The 21322-nt window shown below is 54.7% G+C and overlaps 1 protein-coding gene across 1 annotated transcript in view; it reads right to left on the bottom strand.

The window, feature by feature from the left end:
* NOL4L (nucleolar protein 4 like) overlaps positions 1–8291 on the bottom strand; it is a 123069-nt gene extending 114778 nt beyond the window's left edge. Inside the window, exon 1 of the mRNA XM_016148812.2 lies at positions 7799–8291. Within this exon, the coding sequence (XP_016004298.1) occupies positions 7799–8119 (321 nt within the window). The 5' untranslated portion in view covers positions 8120–8291. The remainder of the gene's footprint in view (positions 1–7798) is intronic.
* Between the last annotated feature and the right edge of the window lie 13031 nt (positions 8292–21322).

Raw genomic sequence — 21322 nt, 5'->3', positions numbered from 1 at the left:
TGGGGAGAGAACAGGCCAGCTTCCTAGCTCCCCTATCTCCCCAACCCCTGCAGCCTACCCAGGACAGGACAGGCCTGTAGCTACAGTTGGATGAGAGAAAAGAAGGGAAAGAGGGAGGGATGGCACCTGTCTCCCACCGGGCTGGGTCTGGGCCAGTGGGAGGGCTGCCCTGAGTTCTGAGAGGCTTTGTGGACTGACCTCAGATAAGAGGGCACAATGAGCCTGGGGTGGGGAGGCGGGAGGGCACCTGTGGACCCGTCTCCACACCCAGGGGCTCGGAGGGTCAGACAGCCACAGAATCCACACCCTGCCACTCGCTCACTGTGAGACTCAGGGAGGTTCCCTGGCCTCTCTGAGGCCAGGTTCTCATCTACCTCACAGAATCCAGGAAAGACTAAAGTGTTTTGGTACAGGGAGGGGATTGAAAACATGAGAGATGTGCTCAGACTCTTGCCCAAGGGAGACGGTCATTACACCTGCCTCACTGTGTTCTCTATAACCGGGGTCCCCAATCTGCAGGCCACGGACCAGTACCAGTCCATTGCCGGTTAGGAACAGGGCCACACAGCAGGAAGTAAGCAGTGGGCAAGCGAGCGAAGCTTCATCTATATTTGCAGCCCCTACCCAGAGCTAGCATCAACGTCTTAGCTCCACCTCAGATCATCAGGCATTAGATTCTCATAGGAGCACTGGTCCCTGGTGCAAAAAGGTTGGGGACCGCTGCTCATAAGATACCAGAGTCCAAAACTCAGGTTCCTGGCCAGGGACTGGGGCAGAGGTGGGGATGGGTGTGTGTGTGAGAGGCCTCTGGGAGGCTCAGCCTTCTACCTTCCTATCTGGGTTGTGCCTGTAAACCTTAGTAATGTCCCCACCCTCTTCTCTCTAGCACCCTTACCTCTGGGATCCAGCCTCCCCAGTACCAAGAAGAGATTCAGAAGCAGGAGGGACCACAGGAGGCTTCCCTGTGCAGTAACTAGGGAAATTGAGGCTCAGAGCAGGGCAGGAGCCAGCCAAGGCAGAGAAAGACCCTAAGCCTTCATGTCCCCAGCTCTGGGGGCTCATGCCACCCTTATATTCTTCACCGAGACTTTTCTGTGTGATTCAATACAACATTAATCAGGCTCCCAATGGCACTGGAGACATAGAAATGACTCAGACACAATCTCTAGGGAACTAATAGTTACATCCCGCCTACTATGTGCCAAGAACTTGGCTGGGGGCTTTATTTCCACTGTCCCGTTTACTATCCATGATAGCTTTCATCACCATCCCCATTTTCCAGATTAGAAAACTGAGGCTCAGTAAGATCACACAGCTGCTAACATAGCACTTGCTACATTCTTCAGGCTTTGTGTGCATTCATCTTCATATCAGTTCTTCACACCTGTCTTATGAAGGAAATAGGATTATCAGCTCCATTTTACAGATGAGAAAACTAAGGCTAAACTGGTAAAAGGGCAGAGCTGAGATTTGAACCCTGTGGCTTGGAACCCCAAGCCCTTCACTTCCCCTCTATGTCAGGCTGAGCCAGGGGCAGAAAGATTCAGGAGTCCTTGTTCTAATACGTGGCCTACCTTGGTGGGCCCTCACCCTGCTTCCCTCTGCTCCCTCTCTTGCTTTGGGGACAGAGGCCAGGCCTGCTCTGATACAAGTTAGCAGAGCTTTTTCCAGTTTGTCAAGTCTCCTGGAAGTGGGTCTTTGGAGCCCATTTTCCAGATGAGGAAACTGAGACTTGGAGAGGTCAAGGAGGCTATTTACCCGAGTCACATACAAAGAAGTGGCTGAGTTGGTATGCCATCAGTCTTGGCCCTGTCCCTTCATGTTCAGAGCCCTCTCTCCCAGAAGGACCTACCTCGTCCCCCATTGCACCTGGCTTTGGGCTACTAAGTGCCACCATAGCACAGGTCACAAGCTTTGCCCTGCTGTCCTTGTAGGGAAGTGAGGAGCGGAGGAGGAAGAAGAAATCTGGAAACAGGGAGGTGCCTTGGCCACTGTCAAGGGGATAGGGACATGGCACTACCTATTATGTCCACTCCCTCCCTCACACTTGGCTTCTGCAGCTTCTGAGACCCCAGGGGCAGCAGAGGTCAAGGCGGCAGCTCGGGCTGGCTGGGTTATGATGAAGGACACCCCTGTCAGCAAGGTGCTGCCAGACTGACAGGGTTTTCTCAATAGGATTCTGAACATGTGTGCATGCACACAGTCACATTCGTGGTCTGCCAATGCCCACACCCCAGGTGCTTGCACATCTGCCAACACAGACGCTCACAATCACACACATTCTCAAGCATGCAGTCTCCCCTCCACCTGTACACACACACACACACACACACACACACACACACACACACACACTGCTCCAGGCACACAGAATCCTCAGCCTGCACATGGCCAGGCACATGCACACTCACGCCCACACAGTCACACTTCTGCCTGCACACATACATGCACACAGTCCCATGTGTACACACATGCTCTGACCCCATGAGCTCACATACACATGCATAGTACTGAATCCATCACCTCCAAAATAAGAGCTGGCTTGGAGAACCCCAGGTTTGCCTGAAGCTAGGTCACTTTGTCCCTCAACAGCCCCGGCCATAAGGTCCCCTAACACCCACTCCGCTCCCAGCAGCATTTTTAAGGGCCCAGATGCATTTCCTGACTCCCAGACACTCAAGGATGGGAACAGAGCCTGTAGGGGCCATGAGAGAGGATGTTCATGCCAGGTCTGACCCAAAGGAGAACAGGGCATGCTGTCCCTAGACCCCAGCATTCAGTGACCCAGGACCCAGAAGGGAGGTCCCAGGAAGAAAGAGCCTGATCCTCCAGCATTACCCAAGCTCCAAAGGGCAAGGTACCCAAGACCACATTCACCCAAATTACTGAGGCTTAATGAACAAAATAGCCCACTTCTGCCCTAAGAAATCCAAATGCGGCCTGTGCCAGGTGTTATTGTCAATCTTCTCCCTAAAGTCCCCCAGGACTCAGGACAACACAAGTCTCCTCCCTTCTCCTTACTCCATACCTGTCCTAGTGAGCCCCAGGGAAGCCCCCAGACACCTTACATGGAGCCAGTCCTGCCTCAAGACCAGACTATGACTACAGACATTTGACCAGAAGGATTGTTCTAAACTAATTCAGATTAAGGCGTAAGGGACTGAAAGCTTGTCATGAAGGACCTAGGCTTTCAAATTGGATCAGGTTGCAAGATACATCAGACAGGGTCAGAATGGACATGCGTGCATGTGGTACCCAAGCTCAGGGCCTACCCCCATCAGCAGTGGTCTTAGGGAAGCTCTGAGTCTCTCTAACCTCAGTTTACTCATCTGAAGGATGGCAATAATAACAGCACTGATATGTGCTGCTGTGAGAATTTGACAAGTTAGTGCATCTCAGCATCTTAGCACAGTGACAAACACATAAAAGTAACTCAGAAAGGGTTGCTGGGGTGAAAATTTGGAGAAAAGCAGGAAATACTGAGGTAGTCAACTGAAGGTCATAGCATATATTATACTGTGCTAAGTCAGAGGCCATTTCCCACCCAGACCAGCGGCCGCAGGTGCCAAAGGTTTACACAAAAGCTCTGGGGAGAAAGACTGAAGACTGTGAAAATGCTCTCCACTAAATGAACGTTGTCTGCAAACTGGAAAAAGACCATTAGTCAATTTGGCCAGTGGAACACCTGGGGTCCGGCTCGCAAAAGCCTGGTGTTGAGAGGGGAGTTTGGCAATCCAGCGTTTCCCCTCGGGGAACAGTGCTCTAATGGGGGGATCCTGGCACGTGATGGGCCACGAAGAAGTCACAGTGGAGCATAGAGATCTGCATTTTAGTCCTGGCTCCCTACCGACAGATACTTCCTCTCTCGAGGCCTCAGTTTTCCCATCTGGAAGACGGTAGACTTGGGCTGAGAACATCTATCTCCAAGAAGCCTTGAGGCTCTCTGGTCCCTAGAGTTGACAGATGGCCCGGGGCCCCGCCCCAGACATAACCTGCGACATAACCTGCGGCCCTTGCAGGCCCGGGGACAGCCCCACTCTGAGACCAGAGGAAAAGGAAAGGGGTTGGTTCACTTTGTGGCCGACACTGGAACACTGGAACGGAATTGGAGGGTCTTGCCTCTCAGGGGTTTGCTTCCCCTGCTGGGCAGCCCACGGAGGCCCCAGGAGGCCAAACACAAGAAATAATAAATCCTACCCAGGCTTTGCCCAGCCAGGAGGCCTGGCGGGCTCTTGTCATAAAAAAATCTTATCCCATGAGCGCCCCCATGCCCAGCGTGGAGGACTCCACCCTCCTCCCCTTGGCCCTCCGCCTCCACTTCTATTTCCTGTGACAACCTGCAAACTGAAGACCAACTTGCCTCTCCCCCCACACCCAGGCTTTTGCTCGACGCCCCCCCCCCCCCCGCCCTGCCCCGCCCCCCACCCGGGCCCCAGCTGCAGGAGGCCCCAGCAGAGTGTAATTCCCCTTGCCCTCCTCTCCGCCCTGGGCCCGTCCGGACAGATTAAGCCTTTGTCACACACACCCAGAAAAGCTCAGGGCCAGATGGGACAGGACAAGTGGTGTCAGATCATCGACCCGCTGCTGGCCGGGACTTGGGAAGGGCCCCGACCACAGCACCGCATATGGCTGTGGGAGGAGAAAAGGGGGCCCAGCGAGGGGGCGGCAACATGGAAGAGAGACGACACATCAAGGCCACCCTTAGGACCGAGCCCACGCAGAGGGCCCTTGTTTAGCTTCTGGATAACCCAACCCCCACACCCCCTCTTTCCTGAAATCATTCTGCCTGGTTTCTTGATCATATGTGCCCACCTCCCCTACCAGCTGGGTGCCCCAGTTGCAGGCAGAGTCCAACTCACTTCAATGCCCCAGTGCCCTCCAAAAGACCTGTGGGTGCTAAACAAATGCCTCAGACAAAGGTTTATGGCCCAATGACCTTCACAAAACCCACCCAGGACAAAACTACAGGATCTCTCCCAACTGCTACCAGAAGCAGATAACTTTAATTGTGCGTGCGTGCGTGCGTGTGTGTGTGTGTGTGTGTGTGTATGTAGGCCAGTGAAGGTGGGGGATGTCCTTTGCACCTTTCAAAGAAGGTCCCATTCAGCCCCTCCCAGTTAGAGGCCATGGCTGCCCCTGAATTCCCAGCAGGATTCATTCCTCTTAGATCAGTGAAAAGGAAAATGGAAATGGAAAAATAATAACTGAGCCCCAGGAAAGTACTTGGAGATGGGGGTAGCAAGACTAGGGGCATCTCCTGCAGCTGGCTCCGGTTGGCTGGGCAAGTGGCAGGTAACTAACGGGCTCTCTGGGGACCAGCAGGTCAGGCAGGCGGGCGTGGGGAACTCGAGGGGACTGCTGTCACAGGAGGGCACGTCTGTTGTGTTTCTAGTGCTCCTGGCAGCCTGGGCAGGGAGGCCTGGGTCCCCTTTCTCTGCCTCCCGGGCAGGTAGTCCCTTGGGGAGGGCTTATTATTGGTCTGGGAGGCAGGGTAGAGGCTTATGAGGACCCTGCTGCCAGGACAGGTTAGTGTGGGCCTCATGAGGGTCTAAAGTGACTGGCTGAGCTGGCAGGACCTGGGGCCCAGGCCTTAGCACCCAATTTCTGCATGCGGCCTGGATGGGCATCTGTGCTCTTGCTCTGCCTTGACATCTGTGTGGCTAAGGGGTTAGAGGGACTGCCCCATGATGCCCACTCCCTATAAGAGAGGTCAACCCACACAGAAAAACAGTGAGCCAGCTGCCAGATCTAAGTGCCATCTGCCCCCCAACTCCAGGAGTCGGTGCAGTGGGGGCAACGGCCTGAGACTAAGAAGGAGGTTAGACCAAGACTCCTAGCTCCTTAGGAAGGAATAACCTGGATGGGTTGGGTGGGGGGCACTGACCATGGAAGCCTGGGTGGCTCGGGGCAATGACCCGCAGTAGGGGGTTCTGACCCAGCCAACCATCTGGTGGGTCATTGACCTCGGAAAAGCCACACTTAGGGTGGGGGCGATAGCCCAAGATTGGGGAGAGTGGTGGGTTGTAGGAAATAGCAGGGCGGGGAGGGCTGACCTAGGCTGGGAAGAGGCAATGACCCATACTCTCCGTGTGGGAAAGCGGGCACTGATTTGGGCTGGGGGAGGGGTCCCTGACTCGATCAAGGGAGGGGGCAGTGACCCAGACTCCCCGGGTTTGGGGCAGAGCATTGATTTAGATTGGGGAATCCCTGACTCGTGCTGGGTGGGACACTGCCCTACCCTTCCCCTTTGGGAATTCGGCCCCGGCGCGCCCCTCCGCCCGGCCCTCAGTTCTGGGTCCGGCCGGAGGCGGCAGCGGCGCAGATGGGCTGCTGGCGGCCGCAGCGGCAGCGGCGCGGTTATCAGCGCTCCTCGCAGATGGGCCGCCCGCCCTCCGCGCTCACGGTTCCCCACTCCCCGCGGCCTGCAGCCCCGTCCCCTGGGCGCGGGGGGAGGCGCCTCTGGATCCGCTCCCTGGCTCCCGCCTCCCTCCCTCGCGGCCCCCTCACCCTGCGGGCCCGGCCCGGGCGGCCGCCAGAGGGGGAGGGGGAGGGGACAAGTGCACTTTTCGTAACGACCGAATCAATTGTGTGTGAAGAGCCCGCTCCGGCCGGGGACGGGGCTGAGCGCGGGGCGGGCGGGCCGGACGGGGGAGGAGCACGGAGGGGAGAGCGGGGGAGCGAGGGAGGGAGGGAGGCCGGCGCGGGGCGGCCCCGCTCGCTCGCTCGGGCCGGGCGAGGCCGGGGAGGGAGCGAGGGGGGCAGGGAGGGAGGCTGGCCCGGGCCAGGCGGGCCGGGGGCTGAACGCACTAATGGAGGGTCTCCACGACGGAAAGTTCAAAGCTCAGCAGCTCCCCAGGAGCAGCAGCCCCCCCAAGCCCCCACCCGCTGCAGAACAATGAGGTCCCCGCGGGGGAGCCGCGGGGCCCGCGCCGCACGCCCTCTCCAGGGCGCCCCGGGCCGGAGGGGACGCCCCCGCCCCGCTGCCCGCCTCCTCCCTCCCCGCGGCTGCGGTTCCCCGCCCCCTCCCCCACGCCACCCCGCCCGGACCCGGGCCAGCCCCGGGGACGGGGGAGGGGAAGGGATGGATAGGTCAGGCCGCCCCCGTCCCAGGGAGGGGGGAGCTAGGGGCCCAGGGGGCGAAGGGGGCGCCCCACCCACTCGCAGGAGGCTGCTCCTGCGCCAGGCTGCGGCTCGGGCTGCCCCTCCCCGGGCCAGCCCCGGGTGGGGTCGGGGAGACAGTGCCCTAGCGGGCCCCCTCCCCTGGCGCTGGGAAGGCGAGTGGACTCCCCGTCCCGTGGCTGTCCCTACCCTTCCTCCCATGGCACCACCCTACACCACCCACACACACACACACACACACACACACACACACACACACACACACACACACACACACACACACACACACAGCCCAGCCGGCCCGGGGGCGGGAGCGCGAGGCGCCCGGGACAGGCAGCCCCGGGGCGGGCGGGCGGGGGGGTGGAGAGGCTCAGGCTTCGGAGCAGCCGCCTGCTGGCGGGGGGAGGGGACGGGAGGACGGAACATGCTAGGGTGAGCAGCCCGGGACAGCCCGCCCGGCACGGCCACGGCCCGGGCAGCGGCGCAGATGGGGGCAGGGACGCCCTGAACCCAGAGCGCTGCCCGGGCGGGCCAGCAGGGACGCGTGCGCCTCGAGCGAGCCAGACCCACGGACAACCTCAGGGACACACGTTCAGACACACATCCACACCCCTACCCCGCCCCCGCCCTCCCGAGCCCCGCGGCGGGACCGGCCCGCGGCCGCCGCGCGCGCACTCACCGAGCCCGTCTTGACCGGCACATACACCACTTGGCCCATCTTGGGTTCCCGGCCGCTGCCCAGGCGGAAGCCCTTGGAGCGCACCCAGAACTGGAACTTGCCTTTCTCGCCGGCCGCCGGGCCGCTGCCCGCGCCGGTCCCGCCGCCGCCCTGCAGGACCTCGGCGATCCGCTGGTATTTGCTGCGTGTCACCGTCTTGGTTTTGGCCGAGTCGCCGTAGGTGCGCAGGCACCAGTCCCGGAACTGGCGGCCCAGCTCCGAGTCCCCGGGGCTGCGCTCGCGCTCCCAGCCCCCGCGCAGCAGCAGCGTCGGCTTCGGCATCCTCCCGCCGCGCCCGGCGCCCTCGGGGGCGGGCCGGTCACCGGGCCGCCCGGTGCCGGGACTGGGCTGGGCTGGGCCGGGTCGGGGCGCGCCGCGGCCCGGGCTGTCCCGCGGTGTGGCTCCGGCGCGGCTGCTTGATGGGCACGGGCGGCGGCCGGACGCGCGGGTCTGCGGCGCGCTCTGTCCTGCTCGGGCGGCGGCGGCGGCGGCGGCGGCGGCGGCGGCGTTGGCGGCGGCGGCTCCGGCTCGCCTCCTGCTCCGCCTCCTCCTCCCCCCGGCCGGGATGCAGGAGCGATGGAGGCAGCTCCGGGCCCGGAGGTGCAGAGGGGGCGGGCCGCCCCGCGGGCGGCCAGGGGAGGCGGGAGGCGGGAGCGGCCCCGGGCGCGGGGAGCGAGACCGAGCCTGGGCGCGGGCGGTGGCGGCGGCGGCTGTCAGCTTGCGCGGCTCATCCTGCTCCTGCTCTTGCTCAGGCTCCCGCTGCCGCTGCTCTTCCTCCTCCTCCTCCTCCCGCGCCCGCCTCCACCACGCCGCGGGATCCCACCTGTTAGAGCGTCGCAGCCTTAGCCGCCTGCCCCCCTCCCGCGCCCGCCCGCGGGGCCCAGCCCCCGCCCCGGTCCGGCCCCTGGGGGCGCGGGGGCTGCCGCGCCCGCAGCAGTGGGGAGGGCAGGAGCCGCAGGCGCGCAGTGTTCAGCCTAGGGACCGAGTTTCCTCTGGCCGGGCCTGGCCCGAGCCTCGCAGGCCGCGCTCTGCCCGGACCTGGCGGTCTCGGTGGGAATAGGGCACCGACCCCGCCCGGCCACCAGCGTCCCTGCCTCTCTGGGCGGCCCCGCCCAATTTTAGCCCGGCGCTGGCGGTACAGAGCAGGGCCCCTTCGCTCCCGGCAACTGGCCTGACCTCTCTAGTGTGAGCTTGGCCCCAGAAGAGCAGCGTTCCCTTGGGAAACCCCAAACCGCCACCCTTCAGGGCCCCCCAACTTCCTCCCTTCAGCCTCACCCCAAATTCCCCGAAGTTTGGCTGGCCTTGCTTCTGCCAGTCCCAACGTTCTGGGACAGCCCCAGGCCACAGGGAAGTCGTCAACATTGGCGCATAGCCTCACTCAGGCCAACCCTACCAAGGCTTCAGGCAACACTCAACACACTCACGAATTCAGCCAGAGATACCTTCTCTTCGTGGGTACACCTTGGCCCAGAATCTCCTGCTGAGTAAACTCAGGTAGCCTGCCATCCGCCTCCTCTCTGGGCAGGGCTGAGCTTGGGTAGAGCCAGCCCCCACCCCTTAATGAAATTACTAACATGAATAAAGGCACCGGCCAACTCCCTAGAATTTCTGCCCTCCTTTCCTAACAGGCCCTGAAGAATTGCAGTGCTTCTCTCCCCTGCTGTTCCCTGGGGTCCAGCCACAGTCACTAGACTTCTTCTGTAGGCAAGTCACCACCCAAGCCTGAGGCCCAGATTTCAGTCCGTGCAGGACCATTTTCTGCCTATGAACTACTGGCTACAGCCGTGTCAAAGTCCCCCATCCTGGTACCTATAGTGTTCCATGTCCTGGCAACTCTGAGAGGCAGAGGGAACTGGCTTGTACTATAGATAAAGGCCCGAGGCTTGGAGAGATGGCCTGACCTGTTCAAGGTCATGCAAGGTGGAGGAGAGGGTTTCCGTTCAGGTCTGCCTGGCTCTTGCTACCACATCACACAAGAAGTCTTCCCCCTGTCATCCTGCTGGGAGGGATCCCCACACTGTATGTGTCTGGCTCCCCTCCATGGGTAGACAGGGGGCTCAGGGTCCGTGTCTGACTCATCCCTATACCCTAGGCCCTAGCATAGCACCTGGCACACAGTAGGTGCCAATAACTGCTGAAAGAATCCAAGAGATCGTCTAAGTCCCACCTCTCTCTGCATTTCACATAGACTTATTTTTAGATAATTTACATTTCCATGTTACTTTATATACACCAACAACTCCGCAGTCATTTTTCCTCTTTATCTTCCTAAGAGTTCTTTCTGGTTCCATGCTGGCAGGCCCATTTTTCAGAGAGTACTACTGGGGCTCTAAGAGGGGAAGGTACTACCCCAAGGCCACCCAGCTCCAGGGGTGCAGGGGTTCCTGCATGATTGGGAAGCCCATGCCCTGCCTTTTTCAATACACTCCTTTGATACCCCTACAACTGACTCCCTTTTTGAGAATAATGGTGCTCTAACCCAGCAATGCTAATAATCATTTTAGCAAGGGTGCTCTGGTGCCTAGATAGTGGGGCCCCCATTTGAGCCCAGGTCTCTCTGTCCATGATCCATAACCACCTCTCCACACAATCTGGGTCTTAGAATGCCTTTCAGAATCTAAAACCCCGGTTGTCAATATTGGACTGAGTTCTAGTGTGGCAGAAGGTATGATATAGTGAAGAGAACAGGCTTTGGGTAGAGTCAACAGACTTCGGATTAAACCCTGACTACTATTTGCCATGGCATTCTTCATGCCCTTCATGCCCATTGGATGCCTCCGAAATGAATGAACCCATCAGTCCACCCTTTGCTGAGTGACCTCAGGCAGGTCGTTGAACACCAACTTCATCATCTATGTAATGGACAGAATGTCATGGATGTAAAGCCTCATCAAAATAAAATGTGTGAGAGAGAGCCTGGCATACAACAGGTGCCCAGTAAATGCCATATTGACCTTCATAGAGGCTGCAAAATATTCAAGGAGGAGGATGAACGTTGTTGAATCTTTTCATGTTTCATTCATTCAGCAAGTATTTCTTGAGCCACCATTATGCACCAGGTGCTGGAGATATCATTCACAGCCATGGGATCCCTAATGTCTTTGCCCCCTTGGAGCTCACCAATGGGCAGGGTAGAAGGCCATTGAAAAAATCAACTCTCAGTAATTACAGCTTGGGAAAAGGGCCATGATGGAAATAGGGAGCTGTGAAAGCAAAGCATGGACAAGAGGGACTGCTTGTCTTAGGGAGATCAGGAAAGACCCTTCTGAGGAGGTAGATTTGAGCAGTGACTTAAAAGGAGTCAGCTATGCTATGTTCTGAGAGAAGAACATTCCAGGTAGAGGCAGCAGCATGTGCAAAGGCCCTGAGGTAGGAAAGAGATTAGCAACTTCCAGAAACTTAAAGAAGGCCAGTTTGGCTAGGGTGAGTCAGTGAGGAGGGGTTGGAAGGCAGGAGACCATGGGAAAAACTTTGGATTGCATTCTGGATGTGATAGGAAGCCATTGGTGAGTTTTAAATGGGAGTGACCAAGAAGTGAGGAGTGGAGGGCAACTAGTGGCCCAGAGCTCTGTGGTCAAAGGGGTTAGAGGCCAGAGGCCTTGGTTTTAACTCCCATGTGTCAGCTCACTCTACACCAGGCACATCTCAGCATCTTGCCCCAAGTAGAGATGGCTGAGCCAAAGAGTGAGAATGGCCCATCCCCACTTCTGTGGAAACAGATCCCTGGATCTCTAGCCTGTTTATGTCAGTGGCATCCTTTAGCAGAGGTCCTGCCCCAGAGTTTGCTGGGTAGGAGGTAAATTTCTCACACTGCCCAGCTTGGGGGTAGGGTGGGCAATCATGATCCTAGAGGGCATCTGTTCTTCCTTTCTTCGCACTCCAGACACTTGCTGAAAGAACATTGTAGGTTGCCTTGTTATTCATAGGTCAGTAGAGCCCCTGGATTTTGTTTTAACCTTTAGTCCAGATGTCCAAGGGAGGCTGGGATTGAAGCATGGGGAGTCCAGACCCCCAGAGCTCATATTGGTATAATACTGACGGTAATATACTGGGTCATAAGACATAAATGATGAAGAGTCTGCAAAGAGTGTATGGTCAAAATTGCCTATTACAGATGGGTAAACTGAGTCCCACAGAAGGGAAGAGGCTCAGGGCCACAGGCAGAGCAGGTACCTGGCCTTTGTCTGGTTTGGCCCAAATCACCTGCTTTTCACTGAACTCTGACTCTGGGCCCAGATAAGTAGGAATGCTTGCAACTCAGAGGTGAGATGGCCCCAACCTGGCCTGTGCTGGGACAGAGTTGCAGGCCTGGGGAAGGGCAGAGTAACTCAGGCCCCCGTGGAGGCCTGTCCAACAAAGTTTGGGAGGAGGCCCTGGGGCCTTGGAGAAGGATATTTTCCACTGCCAGATGCTGGTGCCACCTCCATCAGGGGCTCGTACAGCCATTGACACTCCATTGCCGTATCAAAGCATCTCCCCTTGAAGTCTGCCCAGCCATGCCAACCTGGTCCACCTCACACAGAAAGGATTCTTGACCCTTCAGTTTGGTTCAGGGGCTTCTGTGGTTGCTCACAGACCCCTGGGCCTTTCCCATCCCAGCTCTGACCATACAATATCATAATTTTCTGGTTGCTTGTCCCTACCAGTGCACAGCACAGGGGCTGAGGCTTAATAATTATTGAATAAATGAGCACATGAATGGATGGATGGATGGACGGACGGATGGATGGGTGAATGGGCAAATTCTCAAAATGAATATCTCAGACTGAAGTCTACAGCATTTTCCATCGCACTCCTCTGCCTTCCCCAATCAGTCTATTAGCATTTAGTGTGCTCTTCCCGACAGGCTCTGCCATTGAGTAACCTTATATGCGCACCTTGATTTCTCTAAACCTCAGCTTTCAACACTGGTAAATGGGGATAATAGTTTTTCCTAACTCATTGGGCTGTTACGAGGACAAGCACTCGATAAATATTAGGAGTATCCTCTGTGTGTCAGATGCCATACCTGGTGTTGGAGATACAGCTGTAAACAAGATGGGCCTGGCAGCTGCCCTCGTGAAGCTCAAGGACCAGATGACTTTTAAAAGATCATTACAAATGGGTTGAGAATTAGAGAACAAAAAGATGCTTGAGAACACATGATGGGGGCTTAGATGAGCATCTCTGAGAAGCCTTAACTAAGGGTTCCTTGGGTGGAGGCACTCAGGGCAAGACAAAGGGGAGAAGAAAGTATCTCCATCCCTGCAATGGCCCATGCCATGATGTCTGTGGAACCACAGCTGCGTGGGAAGATATTCTGCCCACCTCACAGAGTTTGCGAACTCCTTGAGGCCAGGATCTCCCTTTTCCAGGAGGAACTAAAGCATAAGAGATGAGGATTTCATTCAAATGTCACCTCCCCAGAGGAGCCTTCCTTGACTGCCCTTTCAAAAATAATCCCTCAGTGACTCTATCTCTTCTCTACCTTATTCACCTCCACAGACTCAACACCACCTTCCATTTTAATAAGTGTTTGTTTGTTTCCTTGTTTCTGTTCATCTCATACACTGGAATGTATGTTCCCAAAAGGCGGGGATTCTGTCTTCTTGGCTACAGTATCTTTAACATCCAGAATCGCCTGGCACATAGTAGGTGTCCAATACATATTTGTTGAAAAATGAATAAATTTACTGGGTATATAGCCTAAGTGTGTATGTGCGTGCATGTGCATGCATGATAAACAAAAACTGCAATGAGATCCAGGAAGATTTATGTCGAATTGAAAAGAAAGGAGGCTTTTCATTCTGTTATTAATTTTGTCTTTTGCAAAATTGAGCCTCAGTTTCCTCTTCTGTAAAATAGAGCTGGTACCAACTTTGCAGAATCATTGTTAGATGTCAACCAAATGTGATACAAAGTGCCCAGGTGGGGTCTGGCACACAGTAGGTGTCCTGTGAGCAACTCTTATTCTAATAGAGCCCTTAGTTGGGGAGACTTATGGAGGGGTATCCCAAGGACCTGAGCCTTCCTGCAGGACACAGAGGAAGCTGACACTGGATCTGTCCCGTCATCTGAACTCGCCAGTAATTTATTGATGCTGGATACTGGCACCTAGCAGCTTGCCGGGTCAGCCTCAGGGAGCAGGTGTGGGCCATCGGGGCCTACTCTCAACCTCACCCAAGAGAGGTAGGGTAGGGAGAGTGGGACTGCATAGCTCAGGAAAACTGATAGATCGGCCCCTACAAATCCCCTACTATGTGCCAGGCACTAGGAGACTGGGAAAAAACAAACAAACAAAACAAAACAAAAAACAGGTGTGTTCCCTGCCTGGCCTGACCTCCTAGAGGGTGAGTGAGATGCACATAATTTGTAATTTGAACAACCACAAAAATAGAGCTGCAGTAGGACCAACTGTGTGCCAGGAAATTTGTACATATAACCACATTTAAGGCTCAATGAAGTCTTGTTCATGTTTCATAGATTAGAAAATGCCATCAAAGAGAGAGGTTAAATGATGTGCTCAAGTCGCACAGATAGTGAGTGGCTGAGGAAGAATTTGAACCCAGGTCTGACCGGTTTCAAAGTCCAGGTACATGTTACTGCCACCCTGTTCCCATCAGGCTGGCTGAGTTAAGGGGCATGTTTAAGAAACCTTAAGCAGAAAGCTCTGGGACTTTAAAAGTGAGAGGAGGCCCATTCCACTGAAGGCTTCCTGGAGCCAAGGCCTTTGACTAGCCTTCAGAGGATGGGTGAAAATACTGAAGAGAGAGTGTGTTTTAGGGCAGGGAAACAGCTGGAGTAAAATCTTAAAGGTGGAAAAGAAAATGGTGTTTGGAGTATGGTGGACGTGCCTGCTTAGGAGAGCAGAGGGGCCCCCTACAAGGGGCCAGTAGGCCTCTGGTGCCTTGAATGCCTGGCCAGACTTTGGACATCACTGGGTGGGCCATGGAGCCACAGGAAATTGTTGAGCAATGAAGCCTGTATATTTTAAGAGGATGGCCAGTTAGACCAGAGGGAGCCTGGCATACAAAGACCTCTAAGGTCCAGTTGCAGCCTCACCACCCTCTACTCCCCTTCACCAGCTCTCTGGGCCTGGCAGGCTCACTGGCTCGCATCCTCTCATTCTCACCTTTTGTACCTCTGTTCTCACAGATCCCGCCCACCAAATGCCCACTCCATCTACCCAGATACTACTCACTACTCATGTCTCACTCCTAGGCCCCTTTCCTCCATGAAGCCTGTCCCCACCCACATAGGCCCTCAGTTACATGCTTCAGCCTCAGAGGCCTGGGCAGGGTAACGGCCCATCTTCCAATAAAAGTGGTAGCCCTCACCGTCCTCAGTGGCCAGCTGTTGCTTTCACCTGCCTGGCATCATTCTTCTGGTTATCTGGAATTCCTTTGAGAAACTGCCCCTTCCTCATATTCAGAGCATGTAGTCTGAACAGGTCTGACCCAAACCCTGGCCACCGAAAGCATCCTATCCCTTTGACCACTGTGATGGTGGCCAAATTTCTGACAACACCACCTGAGCCCCTGGAATCAGTTGTGCCTGAAGGTTCTTCTTATTCTCACTCAGGGCTTTTAGCGCTGGATTTCTTGCAACCCAAAGATCCTTGTCAGATGTATTATCTGTTCAATGCAATATGGGCCTCTTCTGGTCTGGCCCAGACAGCTATACCAACCTCCTCACTGGACTCCTGGCTTGTAGGTTTTCCCCTTCACCCCAACCCAAAGGGTCTCTTCTCTCAATTATGACCTCTATTATTTCCCAGAATAAAATCTTATAATTCCGCTTTTCACTGTGCTGTCTGAGCTACTCCCCTCTGTGACAGACACACTGAATTCCCTATTCTTCTGAACAGCAAACTCTACATAACTATAACTTATATATGCTATTCCCCTCACTGGGACTGCTGTTTTACTCCAATTTTCTTCCTGGAGAACTCCTACTCATCCTTCAAAACCTCATTTGACTATCACCCTCTCTGCCATGCTTCCCTTGACCCCTAGGCAGGGTGAGATGTCTCTTCCCCTTGGCACCTCATGCTCCCCAGCCGACCTTCAGAGCAATGACCACATGGTATGGTTATTGTCTTCTGCTTGGCTCCCTTCCCCCCTTATGAGGAGCTTCTCAGAGACAGGGTCATGCCTTATTCACTTCTAGTCTCCCAAAGGGCCTGTTAATAGTTGTCAACTAACATACCTATGTGGGCTGAACTCAAGGTCATACTGCCTTGAGGCTTCTTGAGCCATTAGGTAACTATTTTTGCTGGTCAACTCTTCAAGTTCACTGCGCACTGGTTTTTGTTTTTATTTTTTACTTCAGTAATTCTCAGAGCCTTTAATTCACTAATGGGCACTGTGAACCTATGCACGAGCTTGTAATCATCTTTCAGGAAGGGAGAGATGGAGGTTTAGAGAGGGATAAGGACTCATCCAGACAGCAGAACTGGAGCTGGGGTCCAGCCTCCTGCCCCCTCCCTCAGTGTGCTCCCTCCTAGACCTCTGTGCCTCTCCCTTCTACCCCTCAGGACTCCTCTAGATGCAGGTGTCTTCTGTAGCAAAATGGTAAGAGTGAGAGCTCTGGAGCCAGACTGCCTGTGTTTGCGTCTTGCGCTCCCTCTCACCAGCTCTGTGACCTTGACCAAATGACTTAACTGCTCTGATTTCCAATTTCCTCATCTGTAAGGTGTTGATAACAATAGCTTCTACCTCATGGTGTTGCTGCAAGGGTTCAAGTGAAGTAGTTCATGTAGAAGCACTTAGCACAGTCCAGCACATAGTAGGTCCTCAATAAATGGCCACCAGCATCTCTATGACCTCAGCTTTCTCAGGAAATAGTGGGCACACTGAACCCTGATTTCTTTGGGGAGTTATGGGCCTCTCTGGAGAAAGGTACCAACTAAATGCTAGGTGCAGGCTGGTATTACCTCCGTGGGGTTTGAATCTGGGCCTCCGTACAGTGCCTGCTCAACTGGATACTCAGCCGTCAAGCCTTTTTCCTCTCTGATTTGAAAAAAGACATTTTTGTTTAGAGAAATTTTTCTCCATTTCATACTGGCTCTATAAATTGGATTTTGTTGAGTGGTTTCTGACAAGCAAGTTGAACAGTCATGTATGTAGAGGAAAAGCAAGGCCCCCTCTGGGCACAAGGGTGGATCTGAGGCCTTGGGCCTCGGTCAGTCACTGGCAGAGAGCTCAGCCCCTGGGCAGCTGCATCCTCGGGAGAGTTTGTTTCCTTGGGGAGGAAGATGGGCTTCTTCCCCACGAAATTCTTCCCAGATGTTTCCCAGAAACTTACCTTAGGGGAAAGGCCCCAATGGCAAATGGCATGGCTACCTGCCCCACCTCAATAAGCAAAACTACAGCCTGCATTGAGATTCATGGTGGAGGGGCAAGCCCCTGGGTCTCCTACCCCCAGCTCAGTATACTCCAGGATGATAGTTACCTGCCATGAGGAGGATCACAGCGCTTGTCCACATCTTCGGGCACCCAAACAAGGGGAAGTCAATATGGAAAAGCAGGAGCAATTTCAGTTAGACAGCAGGAAGAACTTCCTCCTGGCCAGAGGGCTCACACATGGTCTGTACATGATCTTGGAAAGAGCACTAAACTAGGAATCAAGACAGCTTTGGCTCATGATTACTGTGGGACTTTAGGTCAGTACCTTAATTTATCCTTCCCTTGGTTGACATATCTATACAATGGGGGTTATAATTTCTATCCCTCACAGAGAATTTCAAATAAGATGGTAGGATAAGGCCTCAAAGCTGGTGGCAGGGGGCTGGATCAAATGACCTCCTTAGGTTCTTTTTCCTCTCTTTTTTGGAAGGAATTCCCAGGGCCACAGGCCCAGCATAAGGCCAAGAGACACAGTGGTAAAGTAGGCGTGTGTATATGTACATGTGTGTGCGTGCACATGTGCGCATAGAACACTGGGTCAGATAGTAGGTGCTAAATTAATGTTTGGTTTTCTCCGCCTTCTCTTGGGCCACTCTAATGCAGAAAGAGCCTTGGGCAAGATGTTAAGAAGCCTGAGTTCTAACTCTGGGTCTGCCCTCGAACTGCTTTGGCCTTGGCCCTGTCCCTTACCCAACTGAGTCTCAGTTTCCCCATCCACACCATGAACAGTTTGGACAGTTTCCAAGATCCCTTCTCTCTTGAAACTGTGAAACCTGTGACTGACCCAGCGCAGTCTCACCCTTGCTCCCCTGCCTCCCCGCCAGCCATTGGTTTCATGTTCACTGAACTTCCTTTGCTTCTTGGAATTAGCCAGGGTCTTCGGAATGGTCCCGGGCCCATGTTACAAGCCATGGGACTCTGGACATGTCACTTACTCCCACCCCAGGGCCTTTGCTCAAACCCTCCCCTCTTGCCACAAGTTCATATAATTAACTCCAACTCATCCAACAGCTCTCAGCTCAATTATCACTTCCTGAAAACCCTCCCAAAGATCATTCCCGTCCATGACTCACTCATGGAGTGTACTCTCCCAGGGTACTCCCTATCCTGGGGTACTCCCCCGTGCCCCTTTGTAATACTTAACCACCTGTGCATTTCGCAGTTTTGTGGTTTTCTTATTCATACCTGTTCTCCCTCAGACTGTGAGAACAGGGACTAGATCTGTCTTGGTTCCTGCTGTGTCCCTGATGCTCAGCACAGGGCCTGGAACAGAGTGGATGCTCAAAAAATAGCTATTGAATAGAAGGATAGATGACTTCTGCATTCTCTGTCGGGAGATGAGCTATTGACATGCCCAACCATCAGAGGATGGGCTGGGTGTGTATTGGAAGCCCCTGACAGTGTAAGCTGTTTGACGCTCACACCCACATCCAGGCTCTTGTAGGAGCTCTCCCAGCGATCCTGAGAGCTCAAGGAAGGCAGTTACCATCAGCTCCATGTTGTAGATGAGGGAAGCAGCCCCAAGAGCCATGCTGGCTGGAGGAAGGTCATACTACAAATACGTGACAGGGCTGGGGCAGTACCCCAAGGTTAACAAGGCTGGTAGGGATTTTTATTTTCTATTTGACGGAGATGGAGATTGAGGCACAGAGGGAGAAGGGAGTGGCCCAAGGTTTTCCTGGCCAGTCGGCAGCAAAGCGAGGTTGAGAATCGTGGTTCTTGAACTTGCAGCCATTTCTTCTGCTGGGCTGAGGAGGAGGATCCCTGGGTTTGATCCTGGGATGACCTCGTGGCTTTGGATGATAAATAACACCACAAGGTGACATCTGGGAGTGGATGATGCTGGCAAGAAGCACCCTAAGAGTGTGGGTATTGGCACAGTACAAGGTTGCCTGGGTTTGAACCCCAGTTCTATCACTCACCAGCTGTATGACTTTGGATAGGTCACTATACTGCTCTGTGCCTCAGTTTCCTCATCTGTAAGATGAAGAAAATCTGAGTTAACACATAAAAAGAACAAAGCACTGAGAGCAGGAATAGTCTGGGACAATTTCTAGTACGCATGAACTGTGGAGCTGGCCTGGCAGGAGGAAGTGATTCATTCCTTTCTACAAGGGACTGGGGCTGGGAAGTATCATCTCGGGCTTCTTGCCCCTTGGTCCACTGGAGAAAAATGTATAGAATGGCTTCACTAATCATTCTGACCATTTTTTGAGCCCTCTGGTACTTTATAACCCACTGAGTCCTCATAACCACCCTAGGAAGCAGACTCCAACGTTATCTGATTTTACAGATATGAAAATCAAGGCCTAGGCAAATGACTTGTCCAGCTTGTGAACCACAGAAGAGGGTGCTCATACCCAGAGCCTACTGTGGTGATTGCTTCTCTCTGAAGGCGCCAGGGCCAAAGGATGCAGAAAGATGTGTTGGTCTGGGGAGTGGACTCCTGGAGGGAAGTCTTGGGCTGGGCCTTGCAGGCTGAGGAGAATGGGGCAGTGGGTGGTGGTGGAAGGTGCAGCTAGAGCCCTCATCTCTCTTGGGGTGGGCTCCTGTGTGTGTCCTGCTTGGTAATCATACCATTTGTCTGGTGTCCACTGGACAACCTCTTCGAGGCCGTAGCTGAGTCTCTCATCCCCTCAGTCAGGGCACCCAGTCCAGGCCCAGGGCGGGCTCTCGGTGAGTCCCAGGCACACTGCTCTGTGGTTGCCAGATCTTATAATAAGCACAAGCACCATTCCATTGGTGAGGAAACTGAGGCTCAGAGCAGGAAAGGGACTTGCCCTAGGCCACGCAGGTCTGTTCATATCTTTACTCTCCTCCAGGAATGTAAACCCAGAGACCATGCTTCTCCTCCTGCAGTAGTCAGCACCTGCAACAGACCCTGGAAAGAAAGCAAGACCCACGAGAGTGGGGAACATAAAGCATCTTGACCAAGGCCTCTCCAGGCATGAGCAGAGCAAAGAAGGGCAGCTTCTTCATGGCTCGCAAAGTCCCCAAATGTGGAAACTTAAGGACCAGGGTTAGGGTTCAGGGAGTCTGAGCTCCCCCTTTTACAGATAGAGAAACAGAAAAATGATAATCCATATCCAGGGCCACCAAGCAGGTAAGGGACAGACCAAAACCCAGCAGAGTAAGTACAAAGGTCCTGGAGGCTGGCACAAAGTATAAACTAAGGCCAGCAGGATGAAGGGAGAAGAGGCTAGAGAGGTGAGCTAAGGCCAGGCCAGGCCAGGCACGGAGTTTGGACTCTAGGCTAGAATACTGAGAAGTCATTGGACTGGAAAGCTCTATCTACCATCTGGCTTCGCTTCTTAAGGGACCCATCTGGTGGCCAGGGACTGACTTACCTACAGAAGGATGGGATAGGACAAGGGAGACCTGCCTGGGAGAGGGGCCGACATGGTACCCAGCCTGCTCTCGGACTTCCAGACCTGCTTGCCCATCCGCCGACTCCACCTCACCACTCAGAGGGCTGAGGGCACTTCAGCAGAATGTGTCCAAGCCTGAGCTCCTGATTTCCAGCCCCAAGTCTGCTCTCCTATTGCCTTCCCATCTCAGCAAACATACACTGTATCCATTCTATTGCTCTAGCCAAAAACCTGGGAGTCATCCTTGCCGCCCCATTCCTTTCTCTCACTCCCTGCACCTGATCCTTCAGCAAATCCCTTTGGCTCCACCTTCACGATATGACAGGAATATGACCACTTCTCACCATCCGGCTGCTGCCCCTGGTCACCAGCAGGATGGTTGCACCAGCCTCTCTTCCTGCCCCCCACCCCTCAACCCCCCACCCCCCATCTCCCCACCACAGTATACCCTCCATCCGGCAGCCGGAGGGAAAACACTAAAACACAAGCCAGACCACGTCTCTCCCCTGCTCTGAAGCCTCCTGTGGCTCCCCACCTCCCTCAGAGTAAAGTCCTGACTTCAGCCCCTGCTCTGGCCCTCTGGCTCTAGTCTCTCACCCTCCCTAGGCTGCTGCTGCACACTCTCCTCCTTGCCCCAAGGCATTTGCACATACCGTTCCCTCTGCCTGGAATGCCCTCCCCCAGATGTCTGCCGCTCCATCACCTTCAAGTGATCAGACGTTGCCTTCTCA

Source organism: Rousettus aegyptiacus, unplaced genomic scaffold (assembly GCF_014176215.1).
Source record: "Rousettus aegyptiacus isolate mRouAeg1 unplaced genomic scaffold, mRouAeg1.p scaffold_m13_p_12, whole genome shotgun sequence".
In the NCBI taxonomy this organism is placed as follows: Eukaryota; Metazoa; Chordata; class Mammalia; order Chiroptera; family Pteropodidae; genus Rousettus; species Rousettus aegyptiacus.
Note: the sequence above shows the minus strand (reverse complement) of the source record. Positions and strands in the feature narration are given on the sequence as shown.